Below are 17,040 nucleotides of genomic sequence, written 5' to 3' on the forward strand. Positions count from 1 at the left end.
TGCTGCCTGTAAGATATCCTTGGAGCCAATGTATCCAAGGCTAAAAGGACATGATTTCTCTTTTGAGGATTTGTGTTGCCAATTGAAAATTACGTTTGGACTTTGGCAGGCTGAATACATGGAGATGAAAATAATACTGAAAATATACTGGTCTGGCTGCATCTGTGGAAAGAATAAAAGGGTGACAATCCCGAGTTGAATATGACTTCTTTGAGACTTCCATGGTATTTTGCTTTTTGTCTAAGTTTTTGGAGATTCTGCCGAGCATTTAGGTGACGACAGAGAGTTTGTGGTTGAACCAAGAAGGTGTCCCAGTTTGTAGCTCAACAGCCTTGTATGAATCTTGGAGAGTTGCTGTGAATAGAGAGGGGAATAAATTACTGCTGAGAACAAGGTCAGCAATTATCCTGGGGTCCCAGGTAGCAGTGAGTTGTCAAGAGTTAAAAGCTCTTGCTGCCAAAAAAGAAATGGAATAACAGCATGTAAAGGAAATGGAAAACTTGAAAATTAAGGTATTGATGAGTCCCCTCATGACAATAAAGCTAAGGCCTTATGTGTGATTGACATTTAAGATTACAAATTTGGAACAAACCTTGAAATTGTTGCTGCTATTCTTTGAATCAGGTGCCACTTTGTTTTTTGACGCTAAAAATGAAATCATATAGGGTCAGAACGTTTATCTCAATTTCTGTGCTTCAAATAAATCTGCAATTTAGCAACATTTTGGAAGGAAATTATAATATTGATAAGGCAGTTCAAATGATTTACAATAAGAACTAGATAATCTGTCTGAATATAATTTTCGAATTTTGTATCAATATAATTTCTTCAGGTTTAGTTGTTTTCATTCCAATCAAATGAGAAAACATCTTAGAGAAAAGCTGATTAAATGTCCATATCATGAATACATGATTCGTTTAACTGATTATTTTAACAAGTTATTTTATTTTACTAATGGATTGTCATTTCATAAGTGTTTGATTGTATCACAGCTGGGAATTTTGCAGTTTGCATGCACACAAATGTTATGGTCCAACCTGAACAGACACACCCTAAGAACTTTGCAGTATTGCTATCATTCCACAATATTTTGAAATTAACATGTAGGCTGATCTTATTAAGATCTCCAATGAGAATATTCAGGTTGATCCTATTCATTGTATTTATGGATAACATTTCCTTGCAATGCCATGGGATGGTGCTCTAACAGAATTTCAAATGCTGATTTGATCTAGAATTTGTTAAAACTCCACCTCACTTTGACCATTTTTGCTCTTCAGCCACACTGTCCTGTTGATTGACTCATTTCACTTTTGTAGCTTCTTCAAACTAAACCTGACCTTAATTTTTCCTGCCTTCAATTTTAATCCCCAATGGTTTCCGACACCACATTGGCTCTACAAGCCCGGAAAATAATTTTGGAAGAAAATGATTTGCTGAAGAGAGAGATGGCAAAGAAAGACGGCCTTGCTAGATAATTACTCTTCACATTAGAGTTTTGAGAAGCCCTTCAGAGAAATTCTTCACAGGAACTCATAATCCTAGTTAAAACCAGTAAGAGTTTTGAACCACATGAAGGGAACTACCTGAAGATCTTTTCCTCCGCTCTTGAGCTCTTTCATTAAAATTAAAATTCTGTTAAAAAACAGGATCTGATCAAATCTACATTGAAAGTGGAATCCAATGTTTCCCTAAATCTGCCTGTTCCTGATCACAATTTCACTCATCTCCTAATCTGCTTGAATATAATTAGTGATTTGCAGGGAGCAGCAATAAGTATATGACAGTCTGAGGGTTGTAATGCCTTTTCAATTTTGGCATAGTAAATTGTGAAGGACAGTCTAATTTAATTAAACATACAAGGTACTGACAGGTCGTGTATGTACATAGCTATTAGGTGCAGCCTTTTTTCTGACACCCACTTCCTTTCAGGGATTGCTCTGTTTTTCTGGTTCACCCTAGAGTGGAAACTCTCAAAGGGAAAATCCCCTAAAAAACAGGGGTAGTTGGAAGTGGATATACCGATCCTCCTGTTTGAAGTATGCAATACAAATCAAACCTCTGTATCATTTTTGTATCTTTTTTTCCTGAGGGATTGGGGTGGGGGGGCTTTCTTGCATGCAAAACACACCAATAATTTTATTCTTGCACTATTGAATCAAGAAGTTGTTCCAACTAAGTGCTCTGTGACCAATCTGGAAACTCCATTTTGTTGCATAGAACCTTTCTCAGTATGAATCGGCTCCGTTCCTTAAACAGCTACATTCACTTTCAGAAATTCTGACAAAGTGGAAGTGAGCTGCCAAAAGCAACCTGCTGAGTGAACTGATGAGTAAGGTTTACATTGCAAAGCTGAAATTGCAGTTAAAACAGCTTTGTTCAGAAAGTTGACAGATATTTCACTGATCAATATTCCTGCTCTGGAATTGCTAGAATCAGACTTCCCTTAAAAAAGTTAAACTTTAATTGTAAAATTGGTTAGATGACCACAATTATATTTTCATGCTTGTTCTCAAGACAATCTGTTCGAGACTTATACCACTATTGAAACATTTCTGAAACACTTGAGGGTTTGGTAATCACTTCCAAGTAGCCATTATTCATGCATATTTTCTTGATGTCTCTGCAAAATTGTGTTGTACTAAGAAAAAGAGTGAGCAAAAAAGAATGGAAGTCTGCTTACTTTGTTGATTATGAGTCTGTGAATCTCGTAAGTAATCCAGGTGTGCTTCAGTATAATTGATATTTGGTTCAGATTCCGAGCCATGCATTCCAGTGATATCTTCAGTAGTCGGCACATTTTTACCCAACTTGTTCCTCCGGGTTGGCACGTTTAATGAAGGTGGCTCCTTTAGCTTTATAGAAGCCAGCAGTGTTTCATCTGGGAGAGATGAATGACGTAGCTTTTCTCTCTTGAGACCTTTCCAAGTATTTTCCAATGTGATCTCTGGACTATAAATGATATTACACATATCATTATCTTTTCTGAACCTATTTAGCCATATCCCTGTCACATTTAAAAGCTTTTTCTCCCATGATTACATAGGCTGTGCAAGGAAATCAATGACCAGATTGACAGTAGATGAATTCATCTGTGCACTAATAATTAGTTCTTGTTTCTACTGCATGGATTTAGTTTTTGTGCATCATTTTAAATTTGAAAAACTTCAATAAACACTGATATTTTTATAAAAGATATCTTTAAAGATGTGAATTTGCATTTCTACTCTAATAATCGTACATTTGTGTCTAATATTTAGGACATCTAATTCCTGGGGATATCTTGGGGTGGCACGGTGGCTCGGTAGTTAGCACTGCTACCTCACAGCGCCAGACACCTGGGTTTGATTCCAGCCTAGGGCAACCATGTGTGTGTGGAGTCTGTACGTTCTCCCCATGTCTGTGTGGGTTTCCTCTGGGGGCTCTGGTTTCTTCCCACAATCTAAAGATGTGCAGGTTAGATGAACTAGCCATGCTAAATTGTCCATTGTGTTCAGATATGTGTAGGCTAGATGCATTGGTCAGGGGAAATGTAGAGTAATGGGTCTGGGTGGGATACTCTTTGGAGGGTCGGTGTGGATTTGTTGGGCCAAATGGCCTGTTTCCACACTGTAGGGACTCTATTTCTAAAACAAAATGTATAATCATTGTATGCACCAGCATTATGCATTGTGTTGATGTTTCTGCAATCTCAAAAATCTTTCAATAGCTCTGCTTACTAATGGCAAGAAATGAAGTTCAATTCTATGCAACAAGCAATAGCAGAGTGAAAAGGGAAAATGTGAGATTCCAGTAAAATGACAATTAATTTGATTGTCGCATAAACCTAACTGATAAACCATTATAATGGGAATAAATTTGTATTTTTGTTTTCAGGAAAAACAAAATCCAGAAAAGGGTTTTATTATTTCATTCATTCATGGGATGTGGGCATCAGTTACTAGGCCAGCATTTATTCCCCATCCCAAGGTGTCCTTGAGAAAATAGTGGTTAGTTGCCTTCTTGCAGTCCACATGCTGTGAGTTAACCCACAATGCTGTTAGGGAGGGAATTCCAGGATTTTGACAAAGTGACAGTGAAGGAACGGTGATATATTTCCAAGTTAGGATGGTGAATGACTTGCAGCTGGTGGTGTTCCCATATATATGCAGCCCTTGCCCTTCTGGGTGCGTTTGGAAGGTACTGTCTAAGGATCTTTGAATTTCTGTAGTGAATCTTGTAGATAGTGGACTCTGCTGCTACTGGGCAATGGTCTAAATAATGGATTTTGAGGATGTGATTCCAATCAAAAAGGTTTCCTTGTCCTGGATGATGTAAAATTTCTTGAGCGTCACTGAAGCTGTACCCATCCAGACAAGTGAGGAGTTTCTCCTAACTTGTATCTTGGAGCTGATGGAGCTGATGAGGAATCAGGAAGTGAGTTACTCACCACAGTATTCCTAGCCTCTGACCTGATCTTCTAGCCACTGTGTTTATGTTCATAATGGCAAAAACATAACAATACACAATAAATTTGTGAGGTTTATGGTTATAAATGAGAGCTAAGTCACTTCATCTCCTTTCATGGAATTACTGAATCACAGAATTGTTATGACGCAGCAGGAGGCTGTTCAGCCCATGTCTGCAATAGCTTTGCGTTTTGAGCATTTTAGCTTAGTCCCAAACTTCTGACTTTTCCCTGTAATCCTGCAAATTGTTCCTATTTAACTAATCATTCAATGCCATCTTGATACCTCAACTGGATCTCCCTCCACTACGTTTCCAGGCAGTGCATTCCATACCCTAAACACTTGTGTTTTCCCACCTTGCATTTGATTCTTTCATCTTTTAAGACTTTGCCCTTGTATTCTCAATCTATTTACAAGCAGGAACAGCATTTCCCTATCCACTCTGTCCAAACCTTTCATGATTTTGAAAACTACTATCAAACGTCATCCCCACTGAATATAGTGCCAAATTCTCCAATTTTTCCTCATAACTGAAGTGCGTCATTCTTGGAACATTCTCATAAAATTCTTATGTTCATATCCAGAGCTGTACACAGGACTCCAGCTGAGGGCTAACAAATGTCTTATAATATTCATCATAACCTCGTCACTCTTGTATTAAATGTCACACTGTGTGTTTATTAACATTTCTCTCCACCTGTTTTTACCATCTTTCATGACTTGTGTACTTGTATATCTAGGTTGCTGTGCTCCTGCACTCTACTTAGAATAGTGACACTTATTTTAGACTGCCTGTTTGTTCTTTAGGAAGTGCGACACCTCATGTTTCTCCACATAGACATGATGGTGGTGTGGGAAGATTCAATGTCTTTTGAAGTTCTATACTGTCCCCTTCACATAGAGTCATAGAGTCATAGAGATGTACAGCATGGAAAAAGACCCTTTGGCCCAACCCATCCATGCCGACCAGATATCCCAACCCAATCTAGTCCCACCTGCCAGTACCTAGCCCATATCCCTCCAAACCCTTCCTATTCAAAAACCCATCCAAATGCCCCTTAAATGTTGCAATTGTACCAGCCTCCACCATTTCCGCTGGCAGCTCATTCCATACCTGTACCAACCTCTGTGTGAAAAAGTTGCCCCGTAGGTCTCTTTGGTATCTTTCCCCTCTCACCCTAAACCTATGCCCTCTAGTTCTGCACTCCCCGACCCCAGAGAAAAGACTTTGCCTATTTACCCTATCCATGCCCCTCATAATTTTGTAAACCTCTACGGTTAGATTCTCTCTTTTTGAAGATGGTCACTGCCTGATAATCTTGTGGTGCAAATGGTACTTGTCACTTGTCAGTCTAAAACTTGACTATTGTCCGAGACTTGCTACATTTTGGTATTGACAGTTCCAGTATTTAAGGAATGATGAATGATGATGAACATTGTACTATTATCTGACTTCTGACTTTCTGATAGATGAAGTGCTGGAGATGATTGGGACTAGGACACTATTCTGAGGAACTCTTGCAGTGATGTCCTGGAGTTGAGATGACAAACCTGTAATCATCAACATCTTCTTTTGTGCTGCAACTAGAGGAGAATGTGCCCCCAGATTTCTATTGTTTCTAGTTAGACTATAATGAGGTCAAGATGGATCATCCACTGACATGTCTGGCTGAAAATTGTTGTAAATGCATCAGTCTTATCCTTTGAACAGACATACTGGGCTCCCCCAGTACTGATGACAGAGACATTCATGGACCCACCTCCCTCAGTAAGGTGTTTACTTGTCCATCAGAAATTCACAACTAGATGTAACAGGACTGTGGTCTGATTCACTTGTTGTGGAATTGCTTAGCCATTTTCTATCACTTGCTGCTTATGCTGTTTGGTACATAAGTAGTCCTGTTCTCAGTTTCATCAGGTTGACACTTCACTTTTAGGTATACCTGGTGATGCTGCTGGTACACTCTCCTGCACTCTTCAATGAACCATAGTTGATTCTCCTGACTTGATGGTAATGGTAGGCTGGGGAATATGCTGAGCCATGAGATTGCAGATTGTGTGGTTCAAGTGAAGCCCATCTGACCAGAACAGCTCCCTTCTACCCTATACTGGTGCCTGTGCCCTGTGAACTGAAACCCATTCATCATGCAGCAATCTTTAGGCCAGACATTTAACTCCTTCACTTTATTTGCCCTGAACCAGTTTGCCTGTAGCTCAGATAGTAATCCTGAGATTAATATCTTGGATATTTTGCATTTTTGTTCAGCTTTATATCATTCTAAATCTTTCAGCAAAACATCCTTTCCAGTCCTAGCAATTTTGTTAGTACCAATATGGATGGCAACAAGTAGATCCCTCCTTGCCACTTTAAGTTTCTCTCAATTGCTGGCAGCTGGCAGGCTGCATCGTCTTTGGGACTCATGCTCAGAGCTGCAGAGAACAGTTTCTATCTCCTAATTATACTGTCCTCTGCCACTACTCCATTCCTATTTCTTTCCTCCACTTGAATTGCTCCCAATACCACAACATTCAGCCTCCCTGCCCTCCCACTTTCATCCACAGATTTCACAAGAACTATTGGACAATTTCAGGGATAGTAGCTCTTCAGGTATACATATCCCTCCTGCCCTTGAGGAGGTAGATTAAAGACCAGGAATGATAGACCGGCTAGCTTAACTTCTATAGGGGGGAAATGCTTGAGTCTATTATCAAGGAAGAAATAGTAAGACATCTAGATAGAAATTGTCCCGTTGGGTGGACACAGCATGGATTAATGAAAGGCAAGTCATGCTTAACTAATTTACTGGAATTCTGTGAAGATATTGAGTACAATGGACAACGGGGACCCAGTAGATGTGGTGTATCCAGATTTCCAGAAGGCATTTGACAAAGTGCCGCAGAAAAGGTTGCTGCATTAAATTAAGATGCAAGGCATTACGGGCAATGTATTAGCATGGATAGAGGATTAGTTAACTAACAGGAAACAAAGAGTAGGGATAAATCAGTGCATTTCTGGTTGGCAACTGATGATTAGTGGTGTGCCTCAGGGATCAGTGCTGGGACTGCATTTATTCACAATTTACATAGATGATTTGGAGTTGGGGCCACATGTAGTGTGTCAATGTTTGCAAATAACAATAAGATGAGTGGTAAAGCAAAGTGTGCAGAGGGCTGTGAAACTTTGCAAAAGGGCAGAGTTTAAGTGAGTGGGGAAAGGTCTGGCAGAAGGAGTAGAGTCATAGAGTCATAGAGACGTACAGCATGGGAACAGACCATTCGGTCCAACCTGTCCATACCGACCAGATATCCCAACCCAATCTAGTCCCATCTGCCAGCACCTAGCCCATTTCCCTCCAAACCCTTCCTATTCATATACCCATTCAAATGCCTTTTAAATGTTGCAATTGTACCAGCTTCCACCACTTCCATACACATACCACCCTCTGTGTGAAAAAGTTGCCCCTTAGGTCTCTTAGGTCTCGGCATGGTGGCTCAGTGGTTAGCACTGCTGTCTCACAGCACCAGGGACCCAGGTTCGATTCCAGCCTTGAGCAACTGTGTGTGTGGAGTTTGCATGTTCTCCCTGTGTCTGCGTGGGTTTCCTCTGGGTGCTCCGGTTTCCTCACACAATCCAAAGATGTGCAGGTCAGGTGAATTGGCCATTCTAAATTGCCCATAGTGTTGTGTGTGTTAGTCAGAGACAAAATGGGTCTGGGTGGGTTACTCTTCGGAGGGTCGGTGTGGACTTGTTGGGCCGAGGGGCCTGTTTCCACACTGTAGGGAATCTAATCTATATCTTTCCCCTTTCACCCTAAACCTATGCCCTCTAGTTCTAGACTTCCTGATCCCAGGGAAAAGACTTTGCTATTTATCCTATCCATGCCCCTCATTATTTTGTAAACCTCTATAAGGTCATCCCTCAGCCTCCAACACTCCAGGGAAAACAGCCCCTGCTTGTTCAGCCTCTCCTTATAGCTCAAATCCTCTAACTCTGGCAACATCCTTGTAAATCTTTTCTGAACCCTTTCAAGTTTCATAGCATCTTTCCAATAGAAAGGAGACCAGATTTGCACACAATATTCCAACAGTGGCCTAACTAATGTCCTGTACAGCCGCAACATGACCTCCCAACTCCTGTACTCAATACTCTGACCAATAAAAGAATATGAATAAATATGAAGTCATCCATTTTGGTAGGAATAGCAGGAAAAAGAATTATTACTTGAATGGTAAAAGATTGCCGCATGCTGCTCTGCAGAGAGACCTGGGTGACCTTGTGCATGAATCACAGAAGGTTGGTCTGCAGGTACAATATGCAATTAAGAAGGCAAATGAAATGTTGTTCTTCATTGCTAAAGGGATTGAGTTTAAAAGCAGGGAGGTTATGTTGCAACTGTACAGGGTGCTAGTGAGGCCACACCTGGAGTACTGTCTGCAGTTTTGGTCTCCTTACTTGAAAAAGGATATACTGGCACTAGAGGGGGGTACAGAGGAGGTTCATTACGTTGATCCTAGAGTTGAGGGGGTTGCCTTATGAGGATAGACTTAGTAGACTGGGGTTATATTCATTGGAATTTAGAAGAATGAGGACCTTCAAGAAACATACAACTCTGAAGGGATACAAGATAGAAATAGAAAGGACGTTTCCACTAGCGAGTGAAACTAGGACAAGGTGGCATAACCTCAAAATTAGAGGGAGCAAATTTAGGACTGAATCGAGAAGGAACTTCTTCACCCAGACAGTTGTGAATCTATGGAGTTCCATGCCCAGTGAAGTATTTGAAGCTTCCACAGTAAATGTTTTTAAAGCTAAGATAGATAATTTTTTGAATAGTAAAGGAGGCAAGGGCTATGATGAGGGGGCAGGTAGGTGGAGTTGAGGCCACAAAAAGATTAGCCATGATCTTATTGAATGGCAGAGCAGGCCTGCATGTCCAGGTGGCCTACTCCTGCTCCTAGTTCCAATGTTGTTATTTTCTTATCACAGATCAAGTTTGAATTACCTAATCTAAGGGGTGTGTGTGCCTCCTAGGGAAAAGCTTCCAGGTGACCTACCCCTCCCTGATGTGGCACAATGTCTCCTATTTTGAACAATAGCTCCACCATTTCTGCACTTATTGCTTTAACGCATTGGATGTGGGCCATCAGATCCTGGTGACTTATCTGGCTTTAATTTGTCAACTACTTAATACCTAGTGATGGAAACTGATACAAGATCTATTGTCTGAATAGTAACTTGTTTATCTCGTATCTTTTGGACTTTTACACTGTCCTCCACCATGAATACTGATGCAAAACATTGATTTAAATTATTTGCCATTTTTCCTGTTCTTCATTACCAGTTCCTCAATCACATTGTCCAAGCATCACATACTCACTTTACTTTTTCTTTTAATAAACCTGTGAAAGTTCTTGATTGTTTTTTATATTTCTTGCCAATTTTCTTTTTTCATCAATTTTCCATCTGTTTATTTGGCTTTTGGTCATCCACTGCTGGTTACAAAAAATACCCATTCCTCCGGTTTATCATTAATATTTGTCATTTTGCATGCATTTGTTTTTGATTGGATACGCTCCTTGACATTTTTGTTATGCACAGGTTCAGCAGTGTTGATGAGTATTCATGCCACAGTAATGAATGCAGACAAGCTTCTAACAGCATGGCATTTGTCTGCTATTTTAACTAATGCATTTGCACATTCACCCTCAAATACTTGGAATTTTAGCAAGCAAGATTGTGATAAGCTAACTCAATAACTGTATTCTTAGAGCTTGTAGCTCAGAGAATTTGAGCTACAATGTTGTAGTCCCCATCTCTGTTCCTTGGTCCCTTTTGAGTATGGCTCCCTCACTAAATTAGTCCATTATTGTTTTGCTGACTACCTGTTATACAAATTATACAAATTAGAGTTGATTATTTTACTTGTTGACTTGGTAATTTTTTTATCCATTCATAAATTGTGTGGATGTTGCTGGCTGGGCCAGCATTTATTGCCATTCCTAATTGCCCAGATGGCTGTTAACATTCAACCACATTGCTGAGAGTCTGGAACTGCAAGTAGTCCAAACCAGGTAAGGATGGTAGATTTTCTTCCTTGAAGGGCATTAATGAACTAGATGGGTTTTTCTGACAACTGACACCAATTTCATAGCCACCTTTAGATTCTTAATTCCAGATTTTTAATTGAATCCATAGTTCACCATCTGCCATGACGGGAGTAAAACCAGAGTCCCCAGATCATTACTGAGATCTCTGGATTAATAATCTGGCAATAATATCACTAGGCCATTACCTGTAGCAGAACAGATCTTTCACCCTTTAAAGTAACATTCAATTTTCATTCCAAAGTTATCAATAGACCAGTAGTTAAATAATGTATTGGCTCCTGATATCTGACTTACAAAATCCCTTCTTATTCAAGAAACAGAAAACCTTTTTGAACACGTCATGTTTATCTATTTGTGTTTCTGTTCGTATTTCTATGATGACTGTGTAACAATGTCAGCAAAGGTAGATTTGATTTGCAATAAGAGGAAATATAGTTAGCATGAAACTAATTTTCAAATTTGTCAATTTTAAATCTAAGTATTAACTACTGAAACTACCAAGCATTATGAAAGTTTCAATAACTTACCGCTAAACATCATTTTAAATCTTTTAGTTCAATTGCAACTATTTCCATTATGCTTTGATCAGTTCAGATGGATGATATTTTTATTTGAAGTTGCAAGTTACACTTTAAAGGTTCAAGTATTAAATTCAACAGCAGAACATTGATGCAATTACACTTACCGATTTGTTTCTAAATCATTGTAAAGACAAATCATCTCTTGTAATGCATTTTTTGCAGTATTGAAAGCAAGAAGAATTGGTGGACCTATTCAAGATATTGTTAAAGATTAATGAACATCATAAATTCATTTAAATTAGAACATAATTTCCAGAACATGTCATGAAATGTAATTCTTAAGTGAATTCCATTATTGCCCCATTGTGAGTATTAAGGTTTGAATAACTAATGGACTTGATTTCCTCACAGTATCAAACCTATGGCACGAACATAGATTCTATTTTAATATGCCTTTTGATAATCTATGGCCTCCGCATTCAAATTTGCCTTAATGTTTTGGTAGCCTATACATCCGAAAGCTGTAGGTTCACGTCCTAAGCAAGCACCAAAGTTTTTAGGCCAACCCTCCACTCTAGCTCTAAGAAGTGCTCTCACAAGTGTTGTCTTTTGGATGAGAAGTTAAACTTAAGTTCTGTCTGTCCTAAAAGAGAATGCAAAGTAATGAGAACACTGGATATCTGAATTAAAAACAAGAAATACTGGAGAAACTCAGCAATCTGCAAGTGTTTGTGGAGAGAGAAAAGGAGTTAATGTTTCCAGTTCAAAATCACATCTTTGGAACTGAAAAGGTCTGAAAAAGTGATGGGTTTTAATGCTGTAGAAAAAGGAGGGGAGGAAGATCAAGAGGAATAGATGTCAAAGGTGCCCAGAGCAAAAGGCAAAGAGAATGCTGATGGTAAAATAGAAGAAATGTAGGTGAAGATTGGATGTTAATGATCAAGGTTAATGTAGAGGACGGCTGTACTGAGAGTAAACCTATGCAAACAAGACACAGGGAGGGTGAGGGACAGTAATCAAAATGGAGGACAGAGTTCATGGATTGAAATTGTTGAACTCAATGTTGTAGGATACCTAAGCAGAAAGTGAGGTGGTGTTCCTCCAGGTTGCTTTTGGGTTTCACTGGAACTCTGCAGCAGCCCAAGGACAGAAATGTTAGTGTGACAGCAAGATGGTGCACTGAAATGGCAAATAAGCAGATGATCAGGGTACTTCTTAGAGTCAGACCATTTTTTTACAGCGCAGAAAAAGGCTCTTCAGCCATTGTATCCATGCTGTTCAGTCAACTGATGAAGGGCTTTTGCCCGAAACGTCGATTTCGAAGTTAATTGGATGCTGCCTGAACTGCTGTGCTCTTCCAGCACCACTAATCCAGAATCTGGTTTCCAGCATTTGCAGTCATTGTTTTTACCTCATCTATCTATTCTAAGCCCATTTCCAAAAACTTGACCTGTAGCTTTTGTATGCTCAGCTAAATAGTTCTCAAATGTCTTCATGGCTCCTGCTTCTACCATCCTTTCAGGCAATAAGTCCCCATGCTCCTTACCTGAAAATTGCCCCCAGTCTTGACCTTTCTATTGAGGCAAAAAGTTTCGTCCCTCTACATTGTCTGTGCCCCTCAGAACATTATATCAATCAGGTCCCCCTTCAATGTTCACTGTTCTCAGGAAAACAACCCAATTTTCTCTAGTCTCTGTTCAGAGCTGAATTACTGCAGTTCAGGCAACATCCTGTTGAATATTTTCTATGACCCCCTCATTTGCAATCACAGTGTGGATGACCACTGAGTGGAATACCTCTGCTCTATCTACAAGATGTGTGGCTACCAGAACTACACATTGTACTCCAACTGTGGTCTAATTAATATCATAGACAGCTCCATAATAACCCATTGTTCTTGTACTTAATGCCTTGACTAATAAAAGCTTGTATCCAATATGCTGCCTTAACACCTTTTCTATCTGTTGTCTTGCCTTCAAAGATATAGGGACATGCACACCGAGGTCCCTCTGATTCTTTGTACTTCTTACAGTCCTATCATTTACCATGTACTCCCTTGGCTTATTAGTCCTCCCAAAATGTATCAGCTTATCCTTTTCAAGATTACATTCCATTTGCCACTGTTCAGCCCATCTGACCAGCCCATCTTTATCATTTTACAATCTAAAGCTTTCTTCCTCACTATTTATCCACATCTTCAATTTTCATGTCATGTGCAAACTTACTCATCATAACTCCTACACTGATATCTAGTTTTCTGTAGGTAGAGGTGTTCCACTGAGCAGACATCATGTCTCTGATTGGTCTTGTTAATGTAAGGAGCTACGAATTAAATAGAGAATATTGCAAGAATTATAAGTAAATCACTGGTTCGCATGGAAAATGTGTTTGGGACCTTGGACAATGAAGAAAGAGGAAGTGAATAGATAATTGTTAGACCTTCTGTGATTGCATGGGAAGGTGTCATTGAAGCTGAAGAGGTGTTAAGAGTGATGGAGGAGTGCACCAGGGTATCATGAAGGGAAAGGTCACTATGGAATGTTGACAGGGAAGGGGAGGGGGAAGATGTGTTTGGTGGTGGAATCCTGCAGGAGATGGTGGAAGATGATAATTGAAGAGACAAGTGGGTTGGAATGTGAGGACAAAACGGAATGTTGTTTGTTCTGGGAGAGAGGGGAAGGAGTGGGCAGAATCCAAGAACCATGTCAATCAGAGTGGAGGGGAATCTTCATTTGAGGAAAAGGGAGCACATGTTAGGTGCTACGGAAGTTGTCATCATCAGAACAGATGCAACAGTGACAGAAAAACTGGGAGAAAACAATTAAATCCTTACAGGGAGAGTGTGAGGAAATATAGTCAAGATAACTGTGGACGATGGTGAGTTTGCAATGTATGTTAGTAGATGGTCTGTTTCCTAGAAATAGAAATGAAGAAGTCAAGGACCAGATAAAGTTGAAAGAAGGACAGAAATTTGCAGTAAAATTAGTTAATATTTCTAATTCTAGATGAAAGTAGGAAGCATCACTGACTGTTGGGATCTCCTTTGAGGGAAGAAGTAGAGAGCTTTAAGATAAAAGAGCACTTAAAATTGTAATTGAAAAATATTTTTCTCATACAAGAATACTTCTCTTGGCTAGTGAAGGAGCAATATTTATGCTCAAGAAAAAATGCTCTGGCCCAGAATGCTTCACCTTCTCAGTAAAAAAAAGCAGTATGATAATACAGCAAATGGAGATCTAACAGAAGGAAGAGGAAAAATCTTTAAAATGTATTCTATAAGAACTGAAACATTTCATATTTTCTGTAATTCTTATTATTCACTCCACATCTCCAGTGATTGGCAGGACCCTCACAGCAAAGGAAAGTATCTTTTCTGTCATACATGTGACAATTGCATCTTTCTTCAGGGGCAGAGTGCTCTGTTTGTTCTGCATTTCATCGCATTGCTTCTATTAAGGTATATCCATACAAAGCCATGGAAATGTTGTTTGATACATGTTTACAAATAGCATGCTTTCTTGACACTGTTTAAAAAAAGAACTATCTTGGTGAAAGAGATATTGATAAACATTCGTTTAAAATGCACAAATTGCATTCTGACACATCACTTCACCACTTGCATTTGATTTTGTATTAAAAGGTGCAACAACATTTTTTCTAACCAAAATTTATCAGAACAGTCCTAACGAAGGAGCCTTTAAATGATTCAAATATAACATGACAATGACAGTCTTAAATAAATTGTGGTTAAACATCTTAAACTATAGCAAGATGTACCTGTATTGATCAGTAGCACCTGAATGAGGTTTACATATCGAGATTGAACGAATATTCCCCTTATTCTCCACCACGGTATTTATCTGCAGTACTGAGCACTGTTTGCAGCTTTTGCAAAGCTTGCATATTTAGCAACCTTTGTCTTTATTGTGCAGTCAGGCTCTCTGCAGCATAAGTAGCATGTAAATAGTCTGTATAATTTGTAGATATATCAGATCTCATAGAATTGCTTGTATGTTCAACGTGAACATGCCCAGATGTTACTTTGCATCGCTAAAAAGAGAACAATAATGACCTATTCTAAAGAAGGAAATATGAGTGTACTATTCATTCATACATAGCTATTAAAGTTACAGTAGCCTTAGACAAAGAACCTATTATAAGTGTGCGAAAGAAGTAATTGAATGAAGGCTTTTTATAAAGAAACTGTATATCCTCCATCTTCTGTCAAAATAATTAAAATCCACAGTTTAATGTAATAATACCTCGTGTTGGTCTTTGAAATTCTGTATTTGTTCCATCAGATCGTTTGACCAAAATGTTGTCATTTTCAGAAGCTAAACCCTCATTTCTTCTCATGAAACAATTTGTGTTTTCTGAATTCACAGTTGACATCTGGAGGCCAGAAAAATCATATGAACATTGCAAGTTTTCCAGTGCAACTGGTACTGAGGGGACTAAATTCTATAACTCCTGAAAATTAATGAAAAGTTTGATGTGTGATTAAGCTGTGTCTATTGATTTCAATGCAGGCATTTTTCCAACAGCTAATGCAAAGGTGATATAAATAAAGCTATAGTGATGTATCAAACTGCACAATTGCAAAGTCCAATTTAAGTTAATGCCTGCTGGGAAAGACAATCAACTAACCCCTGCTTGTCTATATCTCTACATTACAGTACTTATAATAATACTGAATAAACTGAAAACACTAAATTCTGAAAATATCGTTCTATAAAGTAGGATCAAGTTAATGGAATAAGACAGCATAAATTTTAATTATAATTCTGTAAACACGTGTGTAAAAACATCAGCTCGAAGTGCTTTGTTGTGCAGAAATGAATACATTTGAATTCTGATCATTGAAAGAATGTTATTTTAACAATGTCACAAAGGTGTGGAAGAGTTTTAACCAATATCGTCAAAACTACCTTATTTCTGCTACTGTGATTGCTGGTATCTATCTATTTGGGCAATCAGTAGGCACATTATCAGTTGACTTTACAAAAATGTTAATTTCGGTTTTAAAAAAAAGCAATCTGATTCAAGAGCTTTCAGAAGCACAAATTGTTTATCATGTTCTTAAACATGAATAAATACTGGGGGTATTTAGTTTGTTACTTTGTTCCAAAAGGTTTGTTTATATTATGTCAGCACATTAATGCATATGACAGTTATATGCATAGAGTTTGATAGAAATACTTTTAGTTAAAATTGCTTCCTATTGTCTACTTCAAAATACAAATGGGCCTAGATTTGTAAGTATCAGAGAGGGCAAAAGAGAGGAGATGATGAATGGAGAAAAGGAAGTTAAAAATCACACAACACCAAGTTATAGTCCAACAGGTTTAATTGGAAGCATGCTAGCTTTCGGAGCGACGCTCCTTCATCAGGTGATATCACCAGCGTTGCTCCGAAAGCTAGTGTGCTTCCAATTAAACCTGTTGGACTATAACCTGGTGTTGTGTGATTTTTAACTTTGTACACTCCAGTCCAACACCAGCATCTCCAAATCATGACTACTAGCGACACCACTAACCGCCGGGGAAAAGGAAGTAAGGTAAGGCTTCAGTGTTGACAGTGAACAAAGAAATAATCACCTTCCAATAGGCAAAAAGAGATAAGGGCAGGATTAAATTGTATGTATATAAACGCACTGCATGTAAAAAACAAAATTGGGGAACTGGAAACGGAATTTGCTCTGGGAGACTGACAGAAATTTTGCTTAAGCTAGAACAGTTAATACTCTAGGTTATAAGGCTTTTAGTGGAAAAAGAGTAGGTAAAAGGAGAGGAGGTGTAGCAGTCTTGGTCAAAGATAGTGTCATGGTCCTTGAATGAGAGATCATTCCTGAGTTAGACGCTATGTGGTTGCAGGTGAGAAACAGAAAGGGAGCAGTGACCTTGTTGGGTATTTATTATAGATCTCCAAATAGTGGGGAGGATGTAGAAGTCAGCATTTGTAAG

The 17,040-nt window shown here is 38.8% G+C and overlaps 1 protein-coding gene across 1 annotated transcript in view; it reads right to left on the reverse strand.

The window, feature by feature from the left end:
• Window positions 1–48: 48 nt before the first annotated feature.
• Window positions 49–17,040, reverse strand: part of LOC140482347 (uncharacterized) — a 57,316-nt gene continuing 40,324 nt past the window's right edge. Inside the window, exons 6-10 of the mRNA XM_072579667.1 lie at window positions 15,340–15,469; window positions 11,242–11,326; window positions 2,684–2,952; window positions 593–645; window positions 49–354 (exon numbers count right to left, since the gene is read on the reverse strand). Coding sequence (XP_072435768.1) covers window positions 241–354; window positions 593–645; window positions 2,684–2,952; window positions 11,242–11,326; window positions 15,340–15,469 — 651 coding nt within the window. The 3' untranslated portion in view covers window positions 49–240. The remainder of the gene's footprint in view (window positions 355–592; window positions 646–2,683; window positions 2,953–11,241; window positions 11,327–15,339; window positions 15,470–17,040) is intronic.

The sequence above is a fragment of the Chiloscyllium punctatum genome, chromosome 10, assembly GCF_047496795.1.
Source record: "Chiloscyllium punctatum isolate Juve2018m chromosome 10, sChiPun1.3, whole genome shotgun sequence".
NCBI lineage: Eukaryota > Metazoa > Chordata > Chondrichthyes > Orectolobiformes > Hemiscylliidae > Chiloscyllium > Chiloscyllium punctatum.